The sequence below is a fragment of the Salmo salar genome, chromosome 13, assembly GCF_965601325.2.
Source record: "Salmo salar chromosome 13, fSalSal1, whole genome shotgun sequence".
In the NCBI taxonomy this organism is placed as follows: Eukaryota; Metazoa; Chordata; class Actinopteri; order Salmoniformes; family Salmonidae; genus Salmo; species Salmo salar.
This window is the reverse complement of record NC_138303.1, coordinates 41,630,976-41,650,800: the sequence shown is the minus strand read 5'-3', so window position 1 is coordinate 41,650,800 and position 19,825 is coordinate 41,630,976. Positions and strand designations below refer to the sequence as shown.

General features: G+C 41.3%; 1 protein-coding gene across 3 annotated transcripts; it reads right to left on the bottom strand.

Moving 5' to 3' along the window:
* Positions 1 to 7,028: 7,028 nt before the first annotated feature.
* On the bottom strand, positions 7,029 to 14,121 carry LOC106567120 (zinc finger protein 217). 3 transcript variants are annotated; one of them, XM_014136039.3, is made up of 6 exons: positions 13,707 to 14,118; positions 10,987 to 12,429; positions 10,683 to 10,808; positions 9,009 to 10,460; positions 8,716 to 8,827; positions 7,029 to 8,613 (listed from the first exon to the last, which is right to left on the bottom strand). In XM_014136039.3, the coding sequence occupies exons 2-5, from the start codon at positions 12,287 to 12,289 to the stop codon at positions 8,727 to 8,729; spliced, it is 2,982 nt and encodes a 993-aa protein (XP_013991514.2). In that variant the 5' UTR covers positions 12,290 to 12,429; positions 13,707 to 14,118; the 3' UTR covers positions 7,029 to 8,613; positions 8,716 to 8,726. The 3 variants fall into 3 exon arrangements, with proteins under 3 accessions (XP_013991514.2, XP_013991513.2, XP_013991515.2); XM_014136038.3 differs by having other exon boundaries at positions 13,842 to 14,118; XM_014136040.3 differs by lacking the exon at positions 8,716 to 8,827 and having other exon boundaries at positions 13,842 to 14,121.
* Between the last annotated feature and the right edge of the window lie 5,704 nt (positions 14,122 to 19,825).

Sequence of the window (19,825 nt, the reverse complement as noted above, 5' to 3'; positions counted from 1 at the left end):
TAGGCTTTTTTTTTTTTTTTACAGGTGAATGTCAACATTCAGTAGGCATGATAGAACATTGGGTATTGAAATATACACTAAACTAGCTGCTGACTGAAACACCTTCTCAGGAAAGCAAACACGATGAAATCACCATCAAAGATAGAACAGAAGTTGACATTAAAGAGGCATCAAAACCTTCAAAATGGGCTTACTACAGTACAAGCAGTAGCTGATTCATTGTTAAGGAATCCTTAATGATTTCTACATGGATGAATATAATAATAAAATGAAAATGGAATTAATGTGACTAAACAGCACTCATTGGCTCAATGTATTTTGAAGGAATGCACATGTGTCTTGTCAATGAAATCTTCCTGCTTTCTAACAATAGCTTATAGAACAAAATGTTTCAATGCAACCTCTTCTTGCAGATATAGCTTTGAGATGCATAGTTGTACCACCTTCAAAATAGTACTTGGTACAACATCCGTTACGTGGTGTGATACAGATACAGTTGAAGTCAGAGGTTTACATACACTTAGGTTGGAGTCATTAAAACTCGTTTTTCAACCACTCCACAAATTTCTTGTTAACAAACTATAGTTTTGGAAAGTCGGTTAGGACATGTACTTTGTGCATTACACAAGTAATGTTTCCAACAATTGTTTACAGACAGATTCCTACACTTATAATTCACTGTATCACAATTCCAGTGGGTCAGAAGTTTACATACACTAAGTTGACTGTGCCTTTAAACAGCTTGGAAAATTCCAGAAAATTATGTCATGGCTTTAGAAGTATCTGATAGGCTAATTGACATCATTTGAGTCAATTGGAGGTGTACCTGTGGATGTATTTCAAGGCCTACCTTCAAACTCAGTGCCTCTTTGCTTGACATCATGGGGAAATCAAAATAAATCAGCCAAGACCTCATAAAAAAAATGTGGACCTCCACAAGTCTGGTTCATCCTTGGGAGCAATTTCCAAACATCTGAAGGTACCACGTTCATCTGTACAAACAATATTACGCAAGTATAAACACCATGGGACCATGCAGCCGTCATACCGCTCAAGAAGGAGACGCGTTCTGTCTCCTAGAGATGAACGTACTTTGGTGCAAAAAGTGCAAATCAATCCCAGAACAACAGCAAAGGACCTTGTGAAGATGCTGGAGGAAACAGGTACAAAAGTATCTATATCCACAGTAAAACAAGTCCTATATCGACAGCAAGGAGGAAGCCACTGCTCCAAAACCGCCATAAAAAAGCCAGACTACGGTTTGCAACTGCACATGGGGACAAAGATCGTACTTTTTGGAGAAATGTCCTCTGGTCTGATGAAACAAAAATAGAACTGTTTGGCCATAATGACCATTGTTATATTTGGAGGAAAAAGGTGGAGGCTTGCAAGCCTAGGAACACCATCCCAACCGTGAAGCACGGGGGTGGCAGCATCATGTTGTGGGGGGTGCTTTGCTGCAGGAGGGTCTGGTGCACTTCACAAAATAGATGGCATCATGAGGCAGGAAAATTATGTGGATATATTGAAGCAACATCTCAAGACATCAGTCAGGAAGTTAAAGATTGGTCGCAAATGGGTCTTCCAAGTGGACAGTGACCCCAAGCATACTTCCAAAGTTATTGCAAAATGGCTTAAGGACAAGAAAGTCAATGTATTGGAGTGGCCATCACAAAGCCCTGACCTCAATCCAATAAAAATGTGTGGGCAGAACTGAAAAGCGTGTGAGAGCAAGGAGGCCTACAAACCTGACTCAGTTACACCAGCTCTGTCAGGAGGAATGGGCCACCTTATTGTGGTGAAGCTTATGGAAGGCTCTCCGAAATGTTTGACCCAAGTTAAACAATTTAAAGACAATGCTACCAAATACCAATTGAGTGTATGTAAACTTCTGACCCACTGGGAATGTGATGAAAGAAATAAAAGCTGAAATAAATCATTCTCTGTACTATTATTCTGACATTTCACATTCTTAAAATAAAGTGGTGATCCTAACTGACCTAAAAACAGGGAATTTTTACTAGGATTAAATGTCAGGAATTGTGAAAAACTGAGTTTAAATGTATTTGGCTAAGGTGTATGTAAACTTCCGACTTCAACTGTAGTTAGCTATGCACCAGATCCCTTTATCAGCAAAAGAAAGGGATCCTGTGAATACGACTGCCCCAGTGGATATTGGTCTAATAATCTCAGGGGAACTGTAGCCTTCAGTCTCAGTTATCAGACCCTGTTAGATTAGAGAAAGGGGTGCAATATCTAAACTGCATCATGTTGTGTTGTCTTAGGTCTCTCTTTATGTAGTGTCGTGATGTGTGTTTTGTCTTACTTTTTGTTTTGTTTTATCCCAGCCCCCGTTCCCACAGGAGGCCTTTTGACACTTGGTAGGCTGTCACTGTAAATAAGAATTTGTTCTTAATTGACTTGCCTAGTAAAATGAAGGTAAAATATTTATTTTTTAATAAAAATAATTACAGGCCATGGCCATATACTGTATACAGTGCATTCGGAATGTACTCAGACCCCTTGACCTTTTCCACATTTTGTTACATTACAGCGTTATTTTAAAATTGATCAATTATTTATTTTCCTCATTAATCTACACACAATACCCCATAATGACAAAGTGAAAACAGGTTGACATTTTTGCAAATGTATTACAAATTTTAAAAAAGAAATACCTTATTTACATAAGTATTCAGACCCTTTGCTACGAGACTAGAAAATCAAATCAAAGTTTATTTGTCATGTGCGCTGAATACAACAGGTGTAGACCTTACAGTGAAATGCTTACTTACAGGCTCTAACCAATAGTGCAAAAAAGGTATTAGGTGAACAATAGGTAGGTAAAGAAATAAAACAACAGTAAAAAGACAGGCTATATACAGTAGCGAGGCTATAGAAGTAGCGAGGCTACATACAGACACCAGTTAGTCAGGCTGATTGAGGTAGTATGTACATGTAGATATGGTTAAAGTGACTATGCAAATATGATGAACAGAGTAGCAGTAGCGTAAAAGAGGGGTTGGCGGGTGGTGGGTGGGACATGCGCGGGAGCACTGGTTGGTCAGCCCAATTGAGGTAGTATGTACATGAATGTATAGTTAAAGTGACTATGCATATATGATAAATAGAGAGTAGCAGCAGTGTAAAAAGAGGGGTTGGGGGGGGGCACACAATGCAAACAGGAGTCTAAAAACTGTTGAGAAGCCTTTTTGTCCTAGATTTGGCACTCCGGTACCGCTTGCCATGCGGTAGTAGAGAGAACAGTCTATGACTTTCAGGTGCATCCTGCTTCCATTGATCATCCTTGAGATGTTTCTACATCTTGACTGGAGTCCACCTGTGGTAAATTAAATTGATTGGACATGATTTGGAAAGGCACACACGTCTATATAAGGTCCCCCACAGTTGACAGTGCATGTTAGAGCAAAAACCAAGCCATGAGGTCGAAGGAACTGTCCGTAGAGCTCTGAGACAGGACTGTGTTGAGGCACAGATCTGGGGAAGGGTACCAAAAAATGTCTGCAGCATTGAAGGCCCCCAAGAACACAGTGGCCTCCATCATTCTTAAATGGAATAAGTTTGGAACCACCAAGACTCTTCCTAGCGCTGGCCGCCCGGCCAAACTGAGCAGGGCCTCGGTCAGAGAGGTGACCAAGAACCTGATGGTCACTCTGACAGAGCTCCAGAGTTCCTCTGTGGAGATGGTAGAACCTTCCAGAAAGACAACAAATCAGGCCTTTATGGTAGAGTGGCAAGACAGAAGCCACTCATCAGTAAAAGGCACGAGAAAACGCTTGGAGTACGCCAAAAGGCACCTAAAGGACTCTGACCATGATAAAGAAGATTCTCTGGTCTGATGAAACCAAGATTGAACTCTTTGGTCTGAATGCCAAGCGTCACATCTGGAGGAAACCTGGCACCATCCCAACAGTGAAGCATGGTGGTGGCAGCATCATGCTGTGGGGATGTTTTTCAGTGGCAGGGGCTGGTAGACTAGACAGGATCAAGGGAAAGATGAACGGAGCAAAGTACAGAGAGATCCTTAATGAAAACCTGCTCCAGTGCGCTCAGGTCCTCAGACTGGGGTGAAGGTTCACCTTCCAATAGGACAACGACCCTAAGCACACAGCCAAGACAACGCAGGAGTGGCTTCGGGACAAGTCTATGAATATTCTTGAGTGGCCCAGCCACAAATCCTTCTTTAACCTGACTGCTCCCCTTCATTGAAGTGGATTTAACAAGTGACATCAATAAGGGATCATAGCTTTCACCTTGATTCACCAGGTCAGTCTGTCATAGAAAGAGCAGGCATTCTTAATGTTTTGGATACTCAGTATATATGCCATTTCTAAATGTCAAGAAGGTCGACTGTTGACAACCTACACAAGCTCACAGAAGGTGATCTGATGGGATATTTTTGCTGTAAATGTGTGGAAATCATGCACTGAAATGAAAATACTTTTTAAAAATAAATACAAATTAGCAAGCTCCTGGAACTCCTCTGAACTATGTGGAAAAAAGGTACGGGCCGCAAAAAAAAACACTGGGAAAACTGAGAGTAATAGTCCTATATATTTGCTTGTTGTGGTGAATCTTTTACATAAAACTCTTGAGCAAGTTTTGAAAAGCAGAATATCTTTACAAGAGCATTAGTGTGGAGTTGGAGGATTCGGCACAACAGGAAGTGTCATCAGATGAAGTCTGCTTCCATGCTCTTCCTCTCTGCATTGCCACGCATCTGCACCAACTTCTCCACAGTGTTGGGGATCTGAGGGTGATGCTAAGTGAAATGCTCATTTTGCGTTTATGATTACCCATGGGCGATATGCACTAATGTGAGCTAATGCAATAGATTACACAGCACTGGCCCTGGGGAACAGACAGCAAACAGATGTGGTGTACTCCAAAATAAGAACAAATATCAAAGTTTAAAGTGTTCAATGTGCTGGAGACTGTCCCTTGCAATTTAGCATTGACAGAATGCACAATTATGATATGCTTTGTCAGTCTCATCCTTTTCACTCAGGATTCTGATGCAGGCCAGGAACATTCAACAATAGTGTGCTATTGTATGATACAGTGCATTCGGAAACAATTCAGACCCCATTACTTTTTATTAATTTTGTTGTGAACTTTTTCCTGATCTACACACAATACCCCATAATTTCTGCACAACTATTTTCAGGTCTCTCCAGAGATGTTAGATCGGGTTCCAGTCCAGGCACTGGCTGGGCCACTCAAGAACATTCAAAGACTTGTCCCGAAGCCTCTCCTGTGTTTTCTTGGCTGTGTGCTTAGGGTCATTGTCCTGTTGGAAGGTGAACCTTTGCCCCAGTCTGAGGTTTTGAGCATTCTGGAGCAGGTTATCAAGGATCTCTCTGTACTTTGCTCTGTTCATCTTTCCCTCGATCCTGACTAGTATCCCAGTCCCTGCCACTGAAAAACATCCCCACAGCACAGTGCAAGGTTTCCTCCAGGCCAAAGAGTTCAATCTTGGTTTCATCAGACCAGAGAATCTTGCGTCTCATGGTCAGAGTGTTCAGGTAACTTTTGCAAACTGCAAGCGGGCTGTCATGTGCCTTTGACTGAGGAGTGGCTTCCGTCTTGCCACTCTACCATAAAGGCCTGATTGGTGGAGTGCTGCAGAGATTGTTATCCTTCTGGAAGGTTCTATCTCCACAGACGAACTCTAGATCTCTGTCAGAGTGACCATCGGGTTCTTGGTCACCTCTCTGACCAAGGCCCTTCTCTCCCGATTGCTCAGTTTGTCAATGCGGCCAGCTCTAGGAAGAGTCTTGGTGGTTCCAAACTTTATCCATTTAAGAATGATGGAGGCCACTGTGTTCTTGGGGACCTTTTAATGCTGCAGACATTTTTTGGTACCCTTCCCAAGATCTGTGCCTCAATACAATCATGTCTCTAAGTTCTACGGACAATTCCTTCGACCTCAGGGCTTGGTTTTTGCTCTGACATGCACTGTCAACTGTGGGACCTTATATAGACAGGTGTATGCCTTTCCAAATCATGTCCAATCAATTGAATTTACCACAGGTGGACTCCAATCAAGTTGGAGAAACATCCCACAGATGATCAATGGAAACAGGATGCACCTGAGCTCAGTTGAGTCTCATAGCAAAGGGTCTGACTACTTATGTAAATAAGTATGTTTATTTATTTTTTTTTTATAAAAAAATTCAAACTTTCCGCAATGTCATTATGGGGTATTGTGTGTAGATTTGAGGAAAAACATGTATTTCATCAATTTTGGAATAAGGCTACAACATAAAATATGGAAAAAGTCAAGGGGTCTGAATACTTTCCGAAGGCACTGTACCTCAATCTGATGGATACAACCCATTGACTATAAGCAATGTATAACCGTATTACCATAGGAATACGGCGCCAATTTACACGTGGACAGTTTAAATTTAGTGATGTCCAAAAATAAGTGTCCTGCTTGTCCCTTTTATTACAAAATGCCACCCAGCAGCAACACAAAATACTTAAGAAATGCTATCATCAACAATATAAACCTGACCTTACAGAGACAAACCAAAGATGTGCAGCTAAGCATTCCTGCTCCAGTCTACCAGAATGTATCACCACAGCACAGAACCTCTACCTGCCTGTGTTGCTGAACTCTTTGTATACACTGCCCTCTGGTGTTCACCTACCGTTAAGACATTGAATGAACCAAAGTACAGGTTTGTGGATTAAGATGTAACTGAAAATGCAATTTCTCAATACTTTACACAATATCTTAATTGTGCTAAGACGAAAACACTATTCTCATTACAGAAATTGAATACATTTTCAAAAATGTCAAATGATTTGTACATAAATTGCAGTGACATTTTACCAAAGTTTCATTTCTGCTAAGACTGAAGGTCTGAGTGAATTGGTCCCTCTATTCTCTTTTACAACAACTGCCACAATTGCACTTGATCTAAGTCAAAAGACCATGAAAACAAATGGAGATTACAACATTGAAAAGTACAAACTGAAAAAAAAAACAAAGGCATGTATGACATGGCCACAATTTATTAGGCTTACGTAAGCCAAAACGGGGAAATCATATCAAGTACAGTATAGGCAGACATAGCATTGTTGCATTAGTAATTTCAACCAAACAGGTCAAGTCCAGAATCTGGTCACAAGAACTACCGAATACATGAACCAAACTTAAATGTTAATAACTTAACCCCATGCTAATAATGACAGCAGGACAGGGGAAATCAGTACATTTTGGCTCCTCGTCTATTGCCAGTGATCAGACATGAAAACTATTTTAGATTGACAAGTTGTTTCAAAGGTTACATAAACAGGAAGGTGATAGGCCTATAGTAACACTTGAAAAGCTACCTGTAGACATTTTCAAAGTGAAAAAAATAACACTACTTGCTATGCCCCACGTCATTAACTATTAAATTGTAATGGTCATACAAATCTTAAACGGTATATTTAACATTTTACATGTAAAAACCAAAACAAATGTAACAGAAATAAATAAACACCCCAAAAAAAGATAACAGCAAAAATATGAAATAACAGAAGTCTGATGTATCCACATTGCTTGAAATTATCGCACTGCTTCCTACAAAATGTGCATTAAATTTGTAATAGTTAATGCAAAAAGGAAATTGAGTTGTATCAGAGCCCAAATCGAGGTCTGAAACCTGAGACTGTTTTGTTTCTTCACAGTATACAGCTATTCCTTCAGTGAGCCCTTCCGCTATGCTCTTCCTGACTTACATACAGTATCAACAAATAGTAGACCAGAGCTTCAGAGCAACCAGTGACAAAGCAGGCAGCCAAGTTAACAAAACCCATTGCAAAAGACTCAGTAACAATCAAGATCCTGCATAACATGAGCATACTTTTTTTTTTTCTACACAAAAAGTAGAATCCCTCAAGAATTCTGTTGATATTTGGTCCATGTTTTCCCGCCGTTTTAGAATAGTTGGTTTTGAGGAATCTATAGAAGGAAAATAACCAGCAGTCTTTTCTATGTACATTTCACAGAATATCTGGTAACAGGTTTCAGGCCCCGGTCATGTTTATCCAGGGAAACTACTACCGAATGGCACAGAAGACGTTTTACTCTTAACTCTCCAAAATGCATTGGCTCAATAGTAGACATGATAGCTACAGCAGCTTCATATCACAAAAATAACTGACTACTTGAGCGTCAACCGTCTCTAAACTGACTTTGAGGTAACATATGTCAACATATAGCTTGTTAATATAGCTTGTTTTGCAAACAAAGACGTAAAGCTGTATGCCAGATAAAACCCTACATCAGTGCTTTGACAAATACATAGCCCTTTGATTGCTGACGTACAATCAGAGAGAGCAGCATATTAACAAACAAAAAAAAGGTAATTGATCCTCCGAACACTTAAAATAAATGTTTTATCTAGTACAACCATACCAATATGATATTCAAACAGTCATTCTTCAATACATACAAACTGTAAACTCGGTTGGTATTGGATAGATGTGTATCTACAGAACACAGTTGGGCTGGGTCATCTATGGGTTAAGCCTTCCCTCCAGGTAAGCTCTCAAAAGAAGATGGTGGCTGCAGGACGTTCGCAGCGTACTTCGAACCTACAGAAGGCGATAAAATATGTTCTATTCACCCGAACACAAAACTTAAGACGGGCATAGTTACTTACGCGGCCAGTGAAGTCAACCAAAATAATAGCCTACCATTAGAACCGCTAAGTACTTTTGTCAGGGGGTCCACTGTGTTCACTACTGATGGGGCTGGAATAGGCTCTCCTCTGTAGCATACTAGCTGGGTAGGGTGATGGCCTACTCCCTAGGAAGAGGAGAAGGACAATCTTAGGAGTAGCCCCAAAGTAATAGTTTGATATAAATTGTAATAGTGACAATATGAACATAGCCGTTCAACTCGAAGGAACCCCGTGACATTTTACCTACACTAACATGGTACGAATGAATTTCACATGTATAGAAAAGATTAAGATTTTAGCTCATACCTCTTGGGTTGGTCAGCACTCCGTGACTGGGGTTAGCCACGGTGGGGTGGTAGAGGGAGGCCAGGTCACTGGGGGTGTAGGAGCGGAGGATGTTGATCATATTCCAGTCAGTCTCCATGCTGCTGCTGCTTGCAGAGGCTGGAGGATTGGACGCTTTGATCGGGGCATAGGCCTGAGGCCTGTTGTTAGAGAGAGAGGTTCCTTGTGACGAAAATGAGTTTTTCACTTGGGGTCTCCCGGAGTTCAGCAGTCTGTTGTACTCGGTCCTAAAGCTAGACGTCTCTACAGTGTCCGTTTCCCTTCCGGGAAGCCCTGAGTACCTTGGTCTCTTGCTGGAGGGTTCACCACCAAAGTCCATCGGGGGCAGACTACCGAACCGGCTGGAGAGGCACAGCTTAGCAGTGTCGGAGGGCCATACCACGCCGTTCCAATTTCTGCCTGGGCCACTTCTTACACTCGGTCCGCTCGCCCCTCTGCTGTCTGATGGGCTCTGCCTTGGTCTGTCCACTACAGACCTGTTATCCTTTGTACCTTTGGTGTTGGATTGTTCAGCTGGCTCTGTAAACCTGGACTGGCCCTGACTGGTGCGATGCTCCATCATCATCCTGTACCGCCGAGTGTCCAGGGCTGTCTCCCTTTGTGGTGGTTCGCTGGTCTGGGACCGTTTGGGCCCATGAGGAGAGTCGGTAGGGTGGGTCTTCTCTGCAGATTTTCCAGGAGGCTGTGGAGTTGGGGATTTGGTCCGCCGAGGGTGTCTTCTGTCAATAGGAGGTAGCGGGAGGACATCTTTTCCCTCTAGGGCAGGGGGGCAGCCAGTGTAACGCTTCTGTTTAAGACTTCTGTTCTTCTTGATCGTTTGCAACTTCTCCTTGTGAACCAGCTTTTTGTGCATGAGCAGAACCTCTGGGTACAGAGTGCTAAAGGCACAGGACGAACAGACATTTGAAATCAATGCGTTCCTTGGTATTAGGGTGGCGGAGATGGAGAGTGATACTTTTAAGGACAAATTTAATGGAGCCTCAAAGCCCTTGTCCATCTCCTTTCCTTCCATCTTCGGGTTAATAAGTACAGGGCATTTTATGTGCGCATCATCAGCAGAAGAGGAGTAAGCAGCCGTAGTAATCAATTTCCCATACTCAGCATTCACTTGGGCAAGCGGGCCATCAAGCTTGCCACCGATGCTATTAAATCTATCCTCTGGTTTTACATTGGCACAAGATTTGGTTGCTAGTCTGACATTGGGAGTCTGCCATAGTTTGGACCTGTTGGGGACCTGGTTGTCTTCTCTGTTTCTGGGGAATTCTTTCAAAATGGGAGATGGCACGGATACCACAGGCTTATTAGGGATGTCAGTGTATGGTTTGTCCTTGTGACGTCGATCCAAGTGATATCTCAGTGAGGTCTTCTGGGCTGCAGCATAGTCGCAGTATATACATTTGTATGGTTTTTCACCTGAAAAGACACATTTAATTACATAAGCATAATATGGACCAAACAACAGCAAATAGTCTTCAGATTGATAAAACGCTGAAATAATTTCATTCAGCACACAAGTAATCCAATCCAACTTCATGTTACACCTTAAAGCCAAATACAGGCTATACATCTCAATTTGCAATTGTGCAGCCTATTTCTTAATCATAATCAGGCTTCCCTGTATTATATAAGGTTTACCTGTATGCGTCCTGAGGTGAATGTTGAGGTAATAGCTGGAACGGAATGTCTTGCCGCAGTAACTACATTCCCTGGAGGACACAAGATGTTTCACCTTCATTCGATCAAAGCCATCTTCACTTTTATCTGTAGAAGAAGCAAAAACAGGAGATTAGTCATGTGAAGAAATCAAATAGCCTACTTACAAAAACTTGTGAAGCAAGTGCATTTGCATAGTCCACAAACGAACAGCAGAGGGAGCCATTGTAAACAAATAGCAATTGAAATAAAATGAACCTTTGCTTAACATTAAGTTGATGCATACCTGAATAGAAGGCATATCCCGGTGCTCCCACTTCTAACCCGTCTTCAGACCCCTCCTCTCTGGGGGACCCTGCTCTGGAGAGCTTTCCATCAATGGAGGCGGTGGGGCTCTCCCCCTCGTCCCTCTCCCTCTTGTGCACCCTGGAGTGGAGAACAAGCTGGTGGTACGTCCTGAACGTCCTCCCACAGTCCTCACAGCGGGTCGGCTTATCATTTCTAGTTGACTTCTGATCAGGCTCTGGTGATGGAGTCTCTTCTGTAGTCTGTCTGGATTTCAGATCTCCATCTATGTTTTCCTTAACACCCTTGTCGTCACCTCCTTGGCCTTCTGACCAGATATTTGTCAGTTCTTCTTTATCTGAGCCAGAGTCCTCGTTGTCGGAGCTGTTGTTTTGGCTTAGGCCTACGTCTTTAGCCACACTTGGACCAACTGCGACCTTTCCCTTGGTGGCAAGTTGCCAGGCCTGGTAAGTGTTGAAAGGGTCTAGTTGGGCTATCCATTTGGAGGATCTCTCTGGCGTCGTACTACTTTTCTCAGATATGGGGCAAAGGTTGAGGCCCCGTAAAAAACCTTCTTGACTGAGAGAATCTTCCCGTCTATCATTTTCTCTGTCTTCATCAGCTTCTGATTCTTTACGATGTACTTTACTGTGTTCCACCAAACTGTCTTTATCGGGGAAAAAGAATCCACAGGTAAAGCACATTTTGTAAGGCGTGATTACAGGCTCTGAGACTTGGTCTTGGATGACTTCATTGATAATAATTGGACCGTCCAGGTTCTGCTGGGCCTTTGTCTTATGGAACCTGATATGGTTCCTGAGAAACCAGGGTTCCTTGAACCGCCGGCCACAAAGGTTACAGTGAAAAGTGAAACAGTCCTTGTGTGTCCGCATGTGGCTCTCCAGCTCGCTGGCGTCCTCTGTGGTTCGATCACACACAACACAGCTAAACACCTCCACCTCCTTTACAGATGGCAAGCTGGGTTTGGACCTGGCCCTTTCACCTGGGATCAAGTACTCTGCCTCCACACACAAAACAGCAGGTTCAAACAGTGTTGTGGGGTGCTGGGTCAAGACGTGTGGGCCCAGGTCATCTTGGTGTGTGAAGGTCTGGTCACAAAACATGCAGTCCAGGGCTTCCAGCAGGCTTTCCTCAGGCTGAGGCTCAGCCTTGTCAACGATGTTACAGTGAGGGGTCATGCTGGAGCCGGCCCCTGGCGTGCTAGCACCACTACTAATGTTTAGACTGTCTTGTCCAAGTCCATCTGGACTTTCCACATATGGCAACAACAGGTGAGTTGGCATTTCCTCCCCAAAAGTTGTGCAATTGATCTATATACACTTGAGTATTTCCTTAGGCAAGGAGTTACTGGATGAAGTTGCTGAATATCATTGTGGAAGACTGGCAGTGAATCACCCAGGGGAGTTAGGTCTTAAGTACATTCCTGTAGAAGAAACAGGGGAAAACTAGTTGATATCATCATGGCAAGGTGAATTGGCCTAAGAATGCTAAAAGGCACCAAGATGACTCAAATAAAACAGAAGTTGAGTTCTCATATTGAAACTAGATATGAGACTATATACATTTCCTAGTATGATAAACTAGTGTGAAGAATGCATCATTTTGCTGCACGTTCGACAGTTTGCTATTACTGCAAAGATACTAAACATGACTGGCAAAGCCTTGGCTTGGTTCTCTTTTTAGCAGTTGGATAAAATGTGGAATAACTGGATAAACTAGTTCATACAAGATTACATATTTAAAATGACGACATTGCATAAAGAGTTTGATAGTATCTACAAAAAGATGGTCAATTATTTGTAATTAATTTATTTCAAAATGTTCCTATTTTGGTTTCCACTTCTGAGTAAATGTATTCTGACCTAGCAGAATATGTTCATTCTTTGTTCAACAAGCCAGTGTTGGCAATCAGTTAAAGCTGTACACAGTTTCATAAGGAAGTTACAAGGAAGTTACAAGTTTCATCCTCCATGATGAGAAAATACTCAACCTAAAATATGAGGCTTCTCTGTATGAACCATCCCAGTCAACCACCTATTTTTTTTTAATATGATAGTTTTTTTCTAGTCGTATTTGATCAAACAGGTCTCCAATTTGTTCTCGAGCGATTATTGTTATGCAACGTGATAAAACAAATGATGCACTGGTCGAGTTAATCCAACGGTTATGAATCTGTAATGCATGCCAAATTAAATGGCTAATAGATGAAGTTTTATAGCTATAACTATTCATGTCACACACAAAAAGATAAATCGTGCATATCATGGATTTTCTATTGGAGATACATTTGCTATTATTCAATAATACAGACAAAAGTTAACACTTTTGTAACTCGTTTTGCTAGCTATGCGGCTAGCTACATCCTGCTTACTAGCACTAGCTAGTTAAATTAACGTCTGCTAACCACCCATATTATTTGAAACATTGGGACAGCGGTTTCCTATCAAACATTGCAAAATTCAGCCATTTGGATAAAATAGCTGGCTAACGTTACCTAGCTAAACACGCTAGTTCCTAATTTAGCAGGAACAAAGTCAAAGACATCGCTAACAATTTCTGGACTCAGACATAGCTAATAAAACAGTGATCCAAATTAACCATAATTTGAGTTCACCTTCAGAAATACTTAGATAGCTAGCAATCAATGCTGGTACACTGATTGTTGTTTGTTTCAGATAAAACTGCAACACGAAAACTCACCAATATCTACCAATTCAGGCTTTCCAGGTAAACTTTCGATTAATCGAAAAAATAGTTATCTAGCTAATTGTGAAATAAACTGCGTGTTATGTCCTCTCCCCAAACTAGTTCAAGAATAGTAGCTACTATAGTCACCTTGCTACAATTGTTTGTCGGTCATATTGTTCTTTTTCAACGCTTGCATCCTCACTGTGCAGCTGTTGAGTTCTGAAGCGCGTTCTTAACGAATCCGGGAGAGATGTAGCGCGTGCACTTCACGGCCCCAAAAGCGAGACAGGGACAGTCACGTGGTCGAAACTTTTGATGAAGTAAATTATTCTAATCTAAAGAATAAACAAAAGTTGAATATGCTATTTCGCAAGGTCTCCGCTGTCTTGTGGGACGCACAAATGGACGCGCAAAAAAAAACGTATCTCTTATGAAAACAAGGTTACAGAACGTCTGTAGATATATTAGGCCTGTCCTACAAAAGACAAGAACAAATGTAATCATTGCAGTGGCGTTTGTGTCACGGGATGATTAGTCAGCTATTGATTTGGTCTGAGAGAGGATAGGCCTAGATAAGATAATTAATTGGCTAGTGTTACTCTATTCTGTATAAGACTGATGTATGGGCTAGTACACATTTGATTGTATCCTACATCATTTCCATTTGAGACAGCCACAGTTAGTTAGCAACTAGGCCTAAATAAATTAGCAATGTTTTAGCAACTCTTTGTGCTAAGCAAAATTCTCAACGCCATGTTGACTACCTTTTACATGTCTCTCACTCCACTTCCCATTGCAACAGAACAGAGCACCATTTGGGGAGGGGGGATGGGGACCTAAAACTCAGCTACGTGTGGGATTATGTGCTATGCAGGAGCAGGTCATTGTGCTTTTCAAGCATTGAATGATAGCCCTTGTGACATTAGTTTGAATGTTTAGCTCAAAGAAATAAGTGGTTTATAATTAAGCAATAAGGCCAGAGTGGTAAATGGCCAAAATAGTGGTAAATGGCCAAAATACCACGGCTACGGGCTGTTCTTATGCATGATGCAATGTGGAGTGCAGCCCTTATCCGTGGTATATTAGCCATATACCACAAACCCCTGAGGTGCCTTATTGCTATTATAAACTGGTTACCAACATAAATATAACAGTAAACAAGTATTTTTTCATCATACTAGTGGTATATTGTCTGATATACCACAGCTTTCAACCAATCAGCCAGCATCCAGGATCCAAACTAACCAGTTTATCATCCATAACATGCCATAGCCTACTACAGTACAACCAATAAATACACCTACGGGGTCTACCGAATGGAACATTAAATGAATATCCATTCAAGCTATAAAAAGTGGATGAATGTATTTACTCAAAGAGAGTGTAAAGTCGAGACCAATACTTTATGCTTTCTTAGTACAGCTGATCACCTTTCCTCTTCTTTTCATCAGAGTACTTGCATGTCAAAGCAACAGCTTCTCCCCTCCCCCACACCAGCTCCTCTGACAGCTGGCAGTAGCATAGATCTCACTGTGGTTCTTCTCTCAATCATTATGCCATTGACTACTCCAAAAAATCTATTCACAATTTGCTTTTTCACATAAATGATGTACTAATCCTACTTTACCTCATGAATAGGTAAACTCGCCCTTTTTTATTTTGTGAGGGCTCAAGAAAGTCAGGAAACCTAACTAATAACAATCATATTGTCTTTGGATGTTGGATGTTAACCCCACCCCAACCTAACCCTCCTCCTACTACTAGCATAGATAAACAATACTTGAGTGATTAAGGTTCTATGTTACAGTTTTGTTAGTTTCAGATACTTTGACTTGATGATTAATGAACAAAGATATGTAGATCTTTTTTACTTGCTTTCCTGGTTAGAAACACATTCAATCAAATAATTATATATAATAAAACAATTATATGAATTATAGGATCTCTAAAACTAGACATTGAGATTAACATTTTCAATGAAGAAAGCATTCATCACACCCTCCTAAACCATTTGAATTTTTTTTTCCTATTCTGAATGGTTTAAGGAATACATCACAGTGCAGTAGTCATTGGGAGAGAAACCCATCCCCAGCTGTCAAGAGTGATGAAGAACAGTGAACAAATCCACATCGACCGCTGTCAGCAGGCATTTGCCAAAACATCTCCAGCAACTGGCTGGAACATTGCCATGGATCTCCACCCAGCCTGTATGATGAACACAGAAAGACGACAGAACACACGTTGGGTGATAGTGTGGAGAACAACCACAGCCAATTGGGACATGTCCAACTCCAACTGTTGTCTACAGATCACGTTAAGTCCCCAGGAAATGTACTCTGAGTGACACAATTTTGATGTCTCAAAAGTCCACCAGGCTTGTGTCGGAAACTTTAATTTAGGCTACGTAACACAGTTATGTCAGAATGAAAACCTATTGAGGACAAAAATCCACAGAGCAGTCATTTCATGCCACTTTTGATACATGAATATTGTGTTAACAGCCAAATAGATTTTAGATTAAGTTTTTGATCACAATTTCATGTGATCATTGCTTTATCTATTTGACTTATGCAAATGTATTGAACTAAACATATGGCCAAGGAGGGTATTCTATTCTTCACCAACAGGTTGCTTATTGTTGAATGAAGTATCAATACTGTACCTTTTTTACTTTAGTTGTATGAAACAACATTAGGGAGTTGCTTGCTCTTTTTAGCCTTTTTTATATCCTTGTTTAATCCTGAGGTCCTGTCATACAAATAAGTCTAGAATGTTAATCAAAGGCACCACGTCACGTGACACGCACTGTGTCCTCCCGCTCATTTCCATTGTTCCCTAGCCACAAAGGCTTTGTGAAAACCTAGCAATCTGGAAAGGCAGTATTATGTCTGAGAATCATTTAATGGTCTCAACATGAAATAGCATTTGGTCCTGGTGCAAAACTTGGTGCTTACAAGTTGTATTGTCCAATGATCCTAACAAAAAAAGATATACCAAGCATAAAAAGTTGCTCTCTTTAGTCAATAATTTAGGAAACAATAGAGCACACTGTCTGCCTCTGACTTGAGTTGCAAAACATCCTATTGGCAAAATTAAAGAAATTATAGACATTATTGTTTTTATTTACAGACCTTTAGAATAGACTAGAATAACCTACATTTTCCATTTATTGTTACATTTCAAGTCATTGGTACAATTTTGGAGCTAATATCAGCCTCTATTTTACAAAACAAATTGAATTATAGACTTGGTGAGAGAGGTGTGCATATAATCTTTTAGCATATTAGCAAAACAAAGAATGATTTTGTATTCAGTTCACAGCACTTATATGTGATGGAGGGATGGGTGCATGGGTGAGGTCCTGCTAACAGACTATGCATGTAGAATTGTTTTTGTTGGCATGTGCCAGGAGCAGCTGACTGCATTGTTCCCTTCCAGGCTCAGGGATCAGCTTCCTTTATGATCATACCGATGTTGGATCTTAATTTGATCACCCTGTTGCAGGAGAACTTTACTGCAATGCGGGAAATGTAAAACTTGTAGTGTATTTTAGGTTTAAAAAGGCTTCTGAAGTTTGTAATTTTCCCATAGGAAAATAGATCAACCCCTACAAAAAACTCCATTAATTAAAATCCACATAATAATTCACATTACTTGTTGTTGCAGGATTATTATCCTTGTTTAGCAAATTGTCTCAAATGAAGATCCTGCATCTGTAGTGTTGCTCCATCTGAAAGACACTGATAATACTGTATATAATCCCTCTGCTTACCCAGTCATGATCAGTTCTCTATATCTGTTTTCATCATACATTTTAAGCCTATCAGAAGGATAATTATATTTACAGCATAAGGTACAAGAGTTGTAGTTTGATATTCTAAACTGGTCAGGATTAGTCGTATTAGTTGTATTTTAGGGCTCCTGAGTGGTGCAGTGGTCTAAGGCACTGCATATCAGTGATAGAGGCATCACTACTGACCTTGGTTCAATTCCAGGCTGTATCACAACTGGCTGTGATTGGGAGTCCCATAGGGCGATGCGCAATTGGCCCAGCGTCTTCCCTGGTTAGGGTTTGGCTGGGGTAGGCCGTCATTGTAAATAAGAATTTGTTCTTAACTGACTTGCCTAGTTAAATAATGGATGAATAAAAATAGTAACCTGCTTGTTTGAGAATAGTTTTATTGTGTTGACTGCCCTCTTGCGGCAGAAATGTTTATGTATAAATGGATTGGCTGTTTGGAAATACAATTATTATTTCCTGTATTGCTGTAAACACCACAAACACATTATGAATGCTATGTATGTTATCTTTATGGGAATACAGACCTTGGATTGATCACTTTAGATCTTCAAACACAGAAAAAAATGCCATATGTCAAAGAGGAAGCCTCCCATAGATTTACACTATTAAATATTGGGGAAATTATCACACATAAGGTCAACAACAATCTAAACAATGTTGTTAGCCATGTCCTCCCAGTTCCCTCAAACCAGGAAGATCAGTGACTCAACTCAAAAGACTGACAATACCACACCCTCCAGTGCCACACTAGGGCTCCCGAGTGGCGCAGCGGTCTAAGGCACTGCATCTCAGTGCTAGAGGTGACACTACAGACCCTGGTTTTATCCCGGGCTGTACCACAACTGGCCGTGATTGGGAGTCCCATAGGGCGACGCTTAATTGGCCAAGCGTCATCTGGGTTAGGTTTGGGTAGGCAGTCATTCTAAAATACGAATTTGTTCTTAACTGATTAACTAGTTAAATAAACAATAAAATAAAAACCTCTATAGAGCAACTCTGTGCATCTACATCTGAAAACTATACATCCACATTACACTCAATAAAAAATAATATATGCCATTTAGCGCACTTATCCAAAGTGACTGTGTGTGCATGTACACACAGTCATGCAATGGCCTGCTGATATAAACTCTTGACAATACAGTATATTAGCAATCTATATTGCTATTAACCTTCTATTAGGAGGCCTGGGAATAAGTTGTGTCTTCCTTGGTCCTTGTAATGTGATCCCCCATGTCTCCCTGTAGACATGCTGCTGCAGAGCAGCGCTGCACAGCCATGACACACATTAGTGTTGACAGTAGGCCTCCCCAGTTCCCATAGGCCTCCCAGGCAGCCCACTGTTCCCTTGACTGGGTCCTCTGGGCTGTGTGCTGCATTCATTCACACACTCACACTTATTGTCCTGTGATGAACTGAAGCAGGATGTTCGTAGATCATCTCCTCTGAGGAATATTTACAGGAATTATTTTGCTTCAGTCTTCCTATTCTACACTATTTAATAGTTAGGTGTTTACCAACATCAGCCTTCCTGCTTACTGTAGAAGCACCTCAACAATGATAGAGTGTAAGAGCATTCCACCTGTACAGTATAGTGGAATAATGATTCACTATACTCTCCGACAAAAGGGTTCTTTGGCTGTCCCCATAGGAGAACCCTTTTTGGTTCCATGTAGAACTCTTTTTGGTTCCTGGTAGAACTCTTTCAGGATCCATGTAGAAGCCTCTGTGGAAAGGGTTTTACATTGAACTCAAAAGGGTTACACCCCCACAGATAGTGTAGTGAAGAAGGCACAACAGCAACTCTTCAACCTCAGGAGGCTGAATAAATTTTGCTTGGCCCCTAAAACCCTCATAAACTTTTACATATGCACAATTGACAGCATCCCGTCGGGCTGTATCACCGCCTGGTATGGCAACTGCACCGTCCGCACTATCTCCAGAGGGTGGTGCAGTCTGCCCAACGCATCACCGGGGGCAAACTACCTGCCCTCCAGGACACCTGCAGCACCCGATGTCAAAGGAAGGCCAAAAAGATCATCAAGGACAAAAACCACCCGAGCCACTGCCTGTTCACCCCGCTATCATTCAGAAGGTGAGGTCAGTACAGATGCATTAAAGCTGGGACCAAGAGACTGAAAAATTGCTTCTATCTTAAGGCCATCAAACTGTTAAATAGCCATCACTAGCCGGCTTCCACCCGGTTAGGCAACCCTATATACATAGACTTGGAATTGTTGGCCACTTCAATAATGGAACCCTAGTCACTTTAATAATGTTTAAATAATGTTTACATACTGCTTTACCTTGCACCTTAGAGGCTGGGACT

Excerpts from the sequence above, each read along its gene's own strand:
- LOC106567120 (XM_014136039.3), bottom strand. The coding sequence starts at position 12,289 with ATGCCAACTCACCTGTTGTTGCCATATGTGGAAAGTCCAGATGGACTT. Across the intron at positions 10,809-10,986 it reads GGGATATGCCTTCTATTCAG|ATAAAAGTGAAGATGGCTTT; the intron begins GTATGCATCAAC and ends CTTCTTCTACAG. Across the intron at positions 10,461-10,682 it reads TCACCTCAGGACGCATACAG|GTGAAAAACCATACAAATGT; the intron begins GTAAACCTTATA and ends GTGTCTTTTCAG.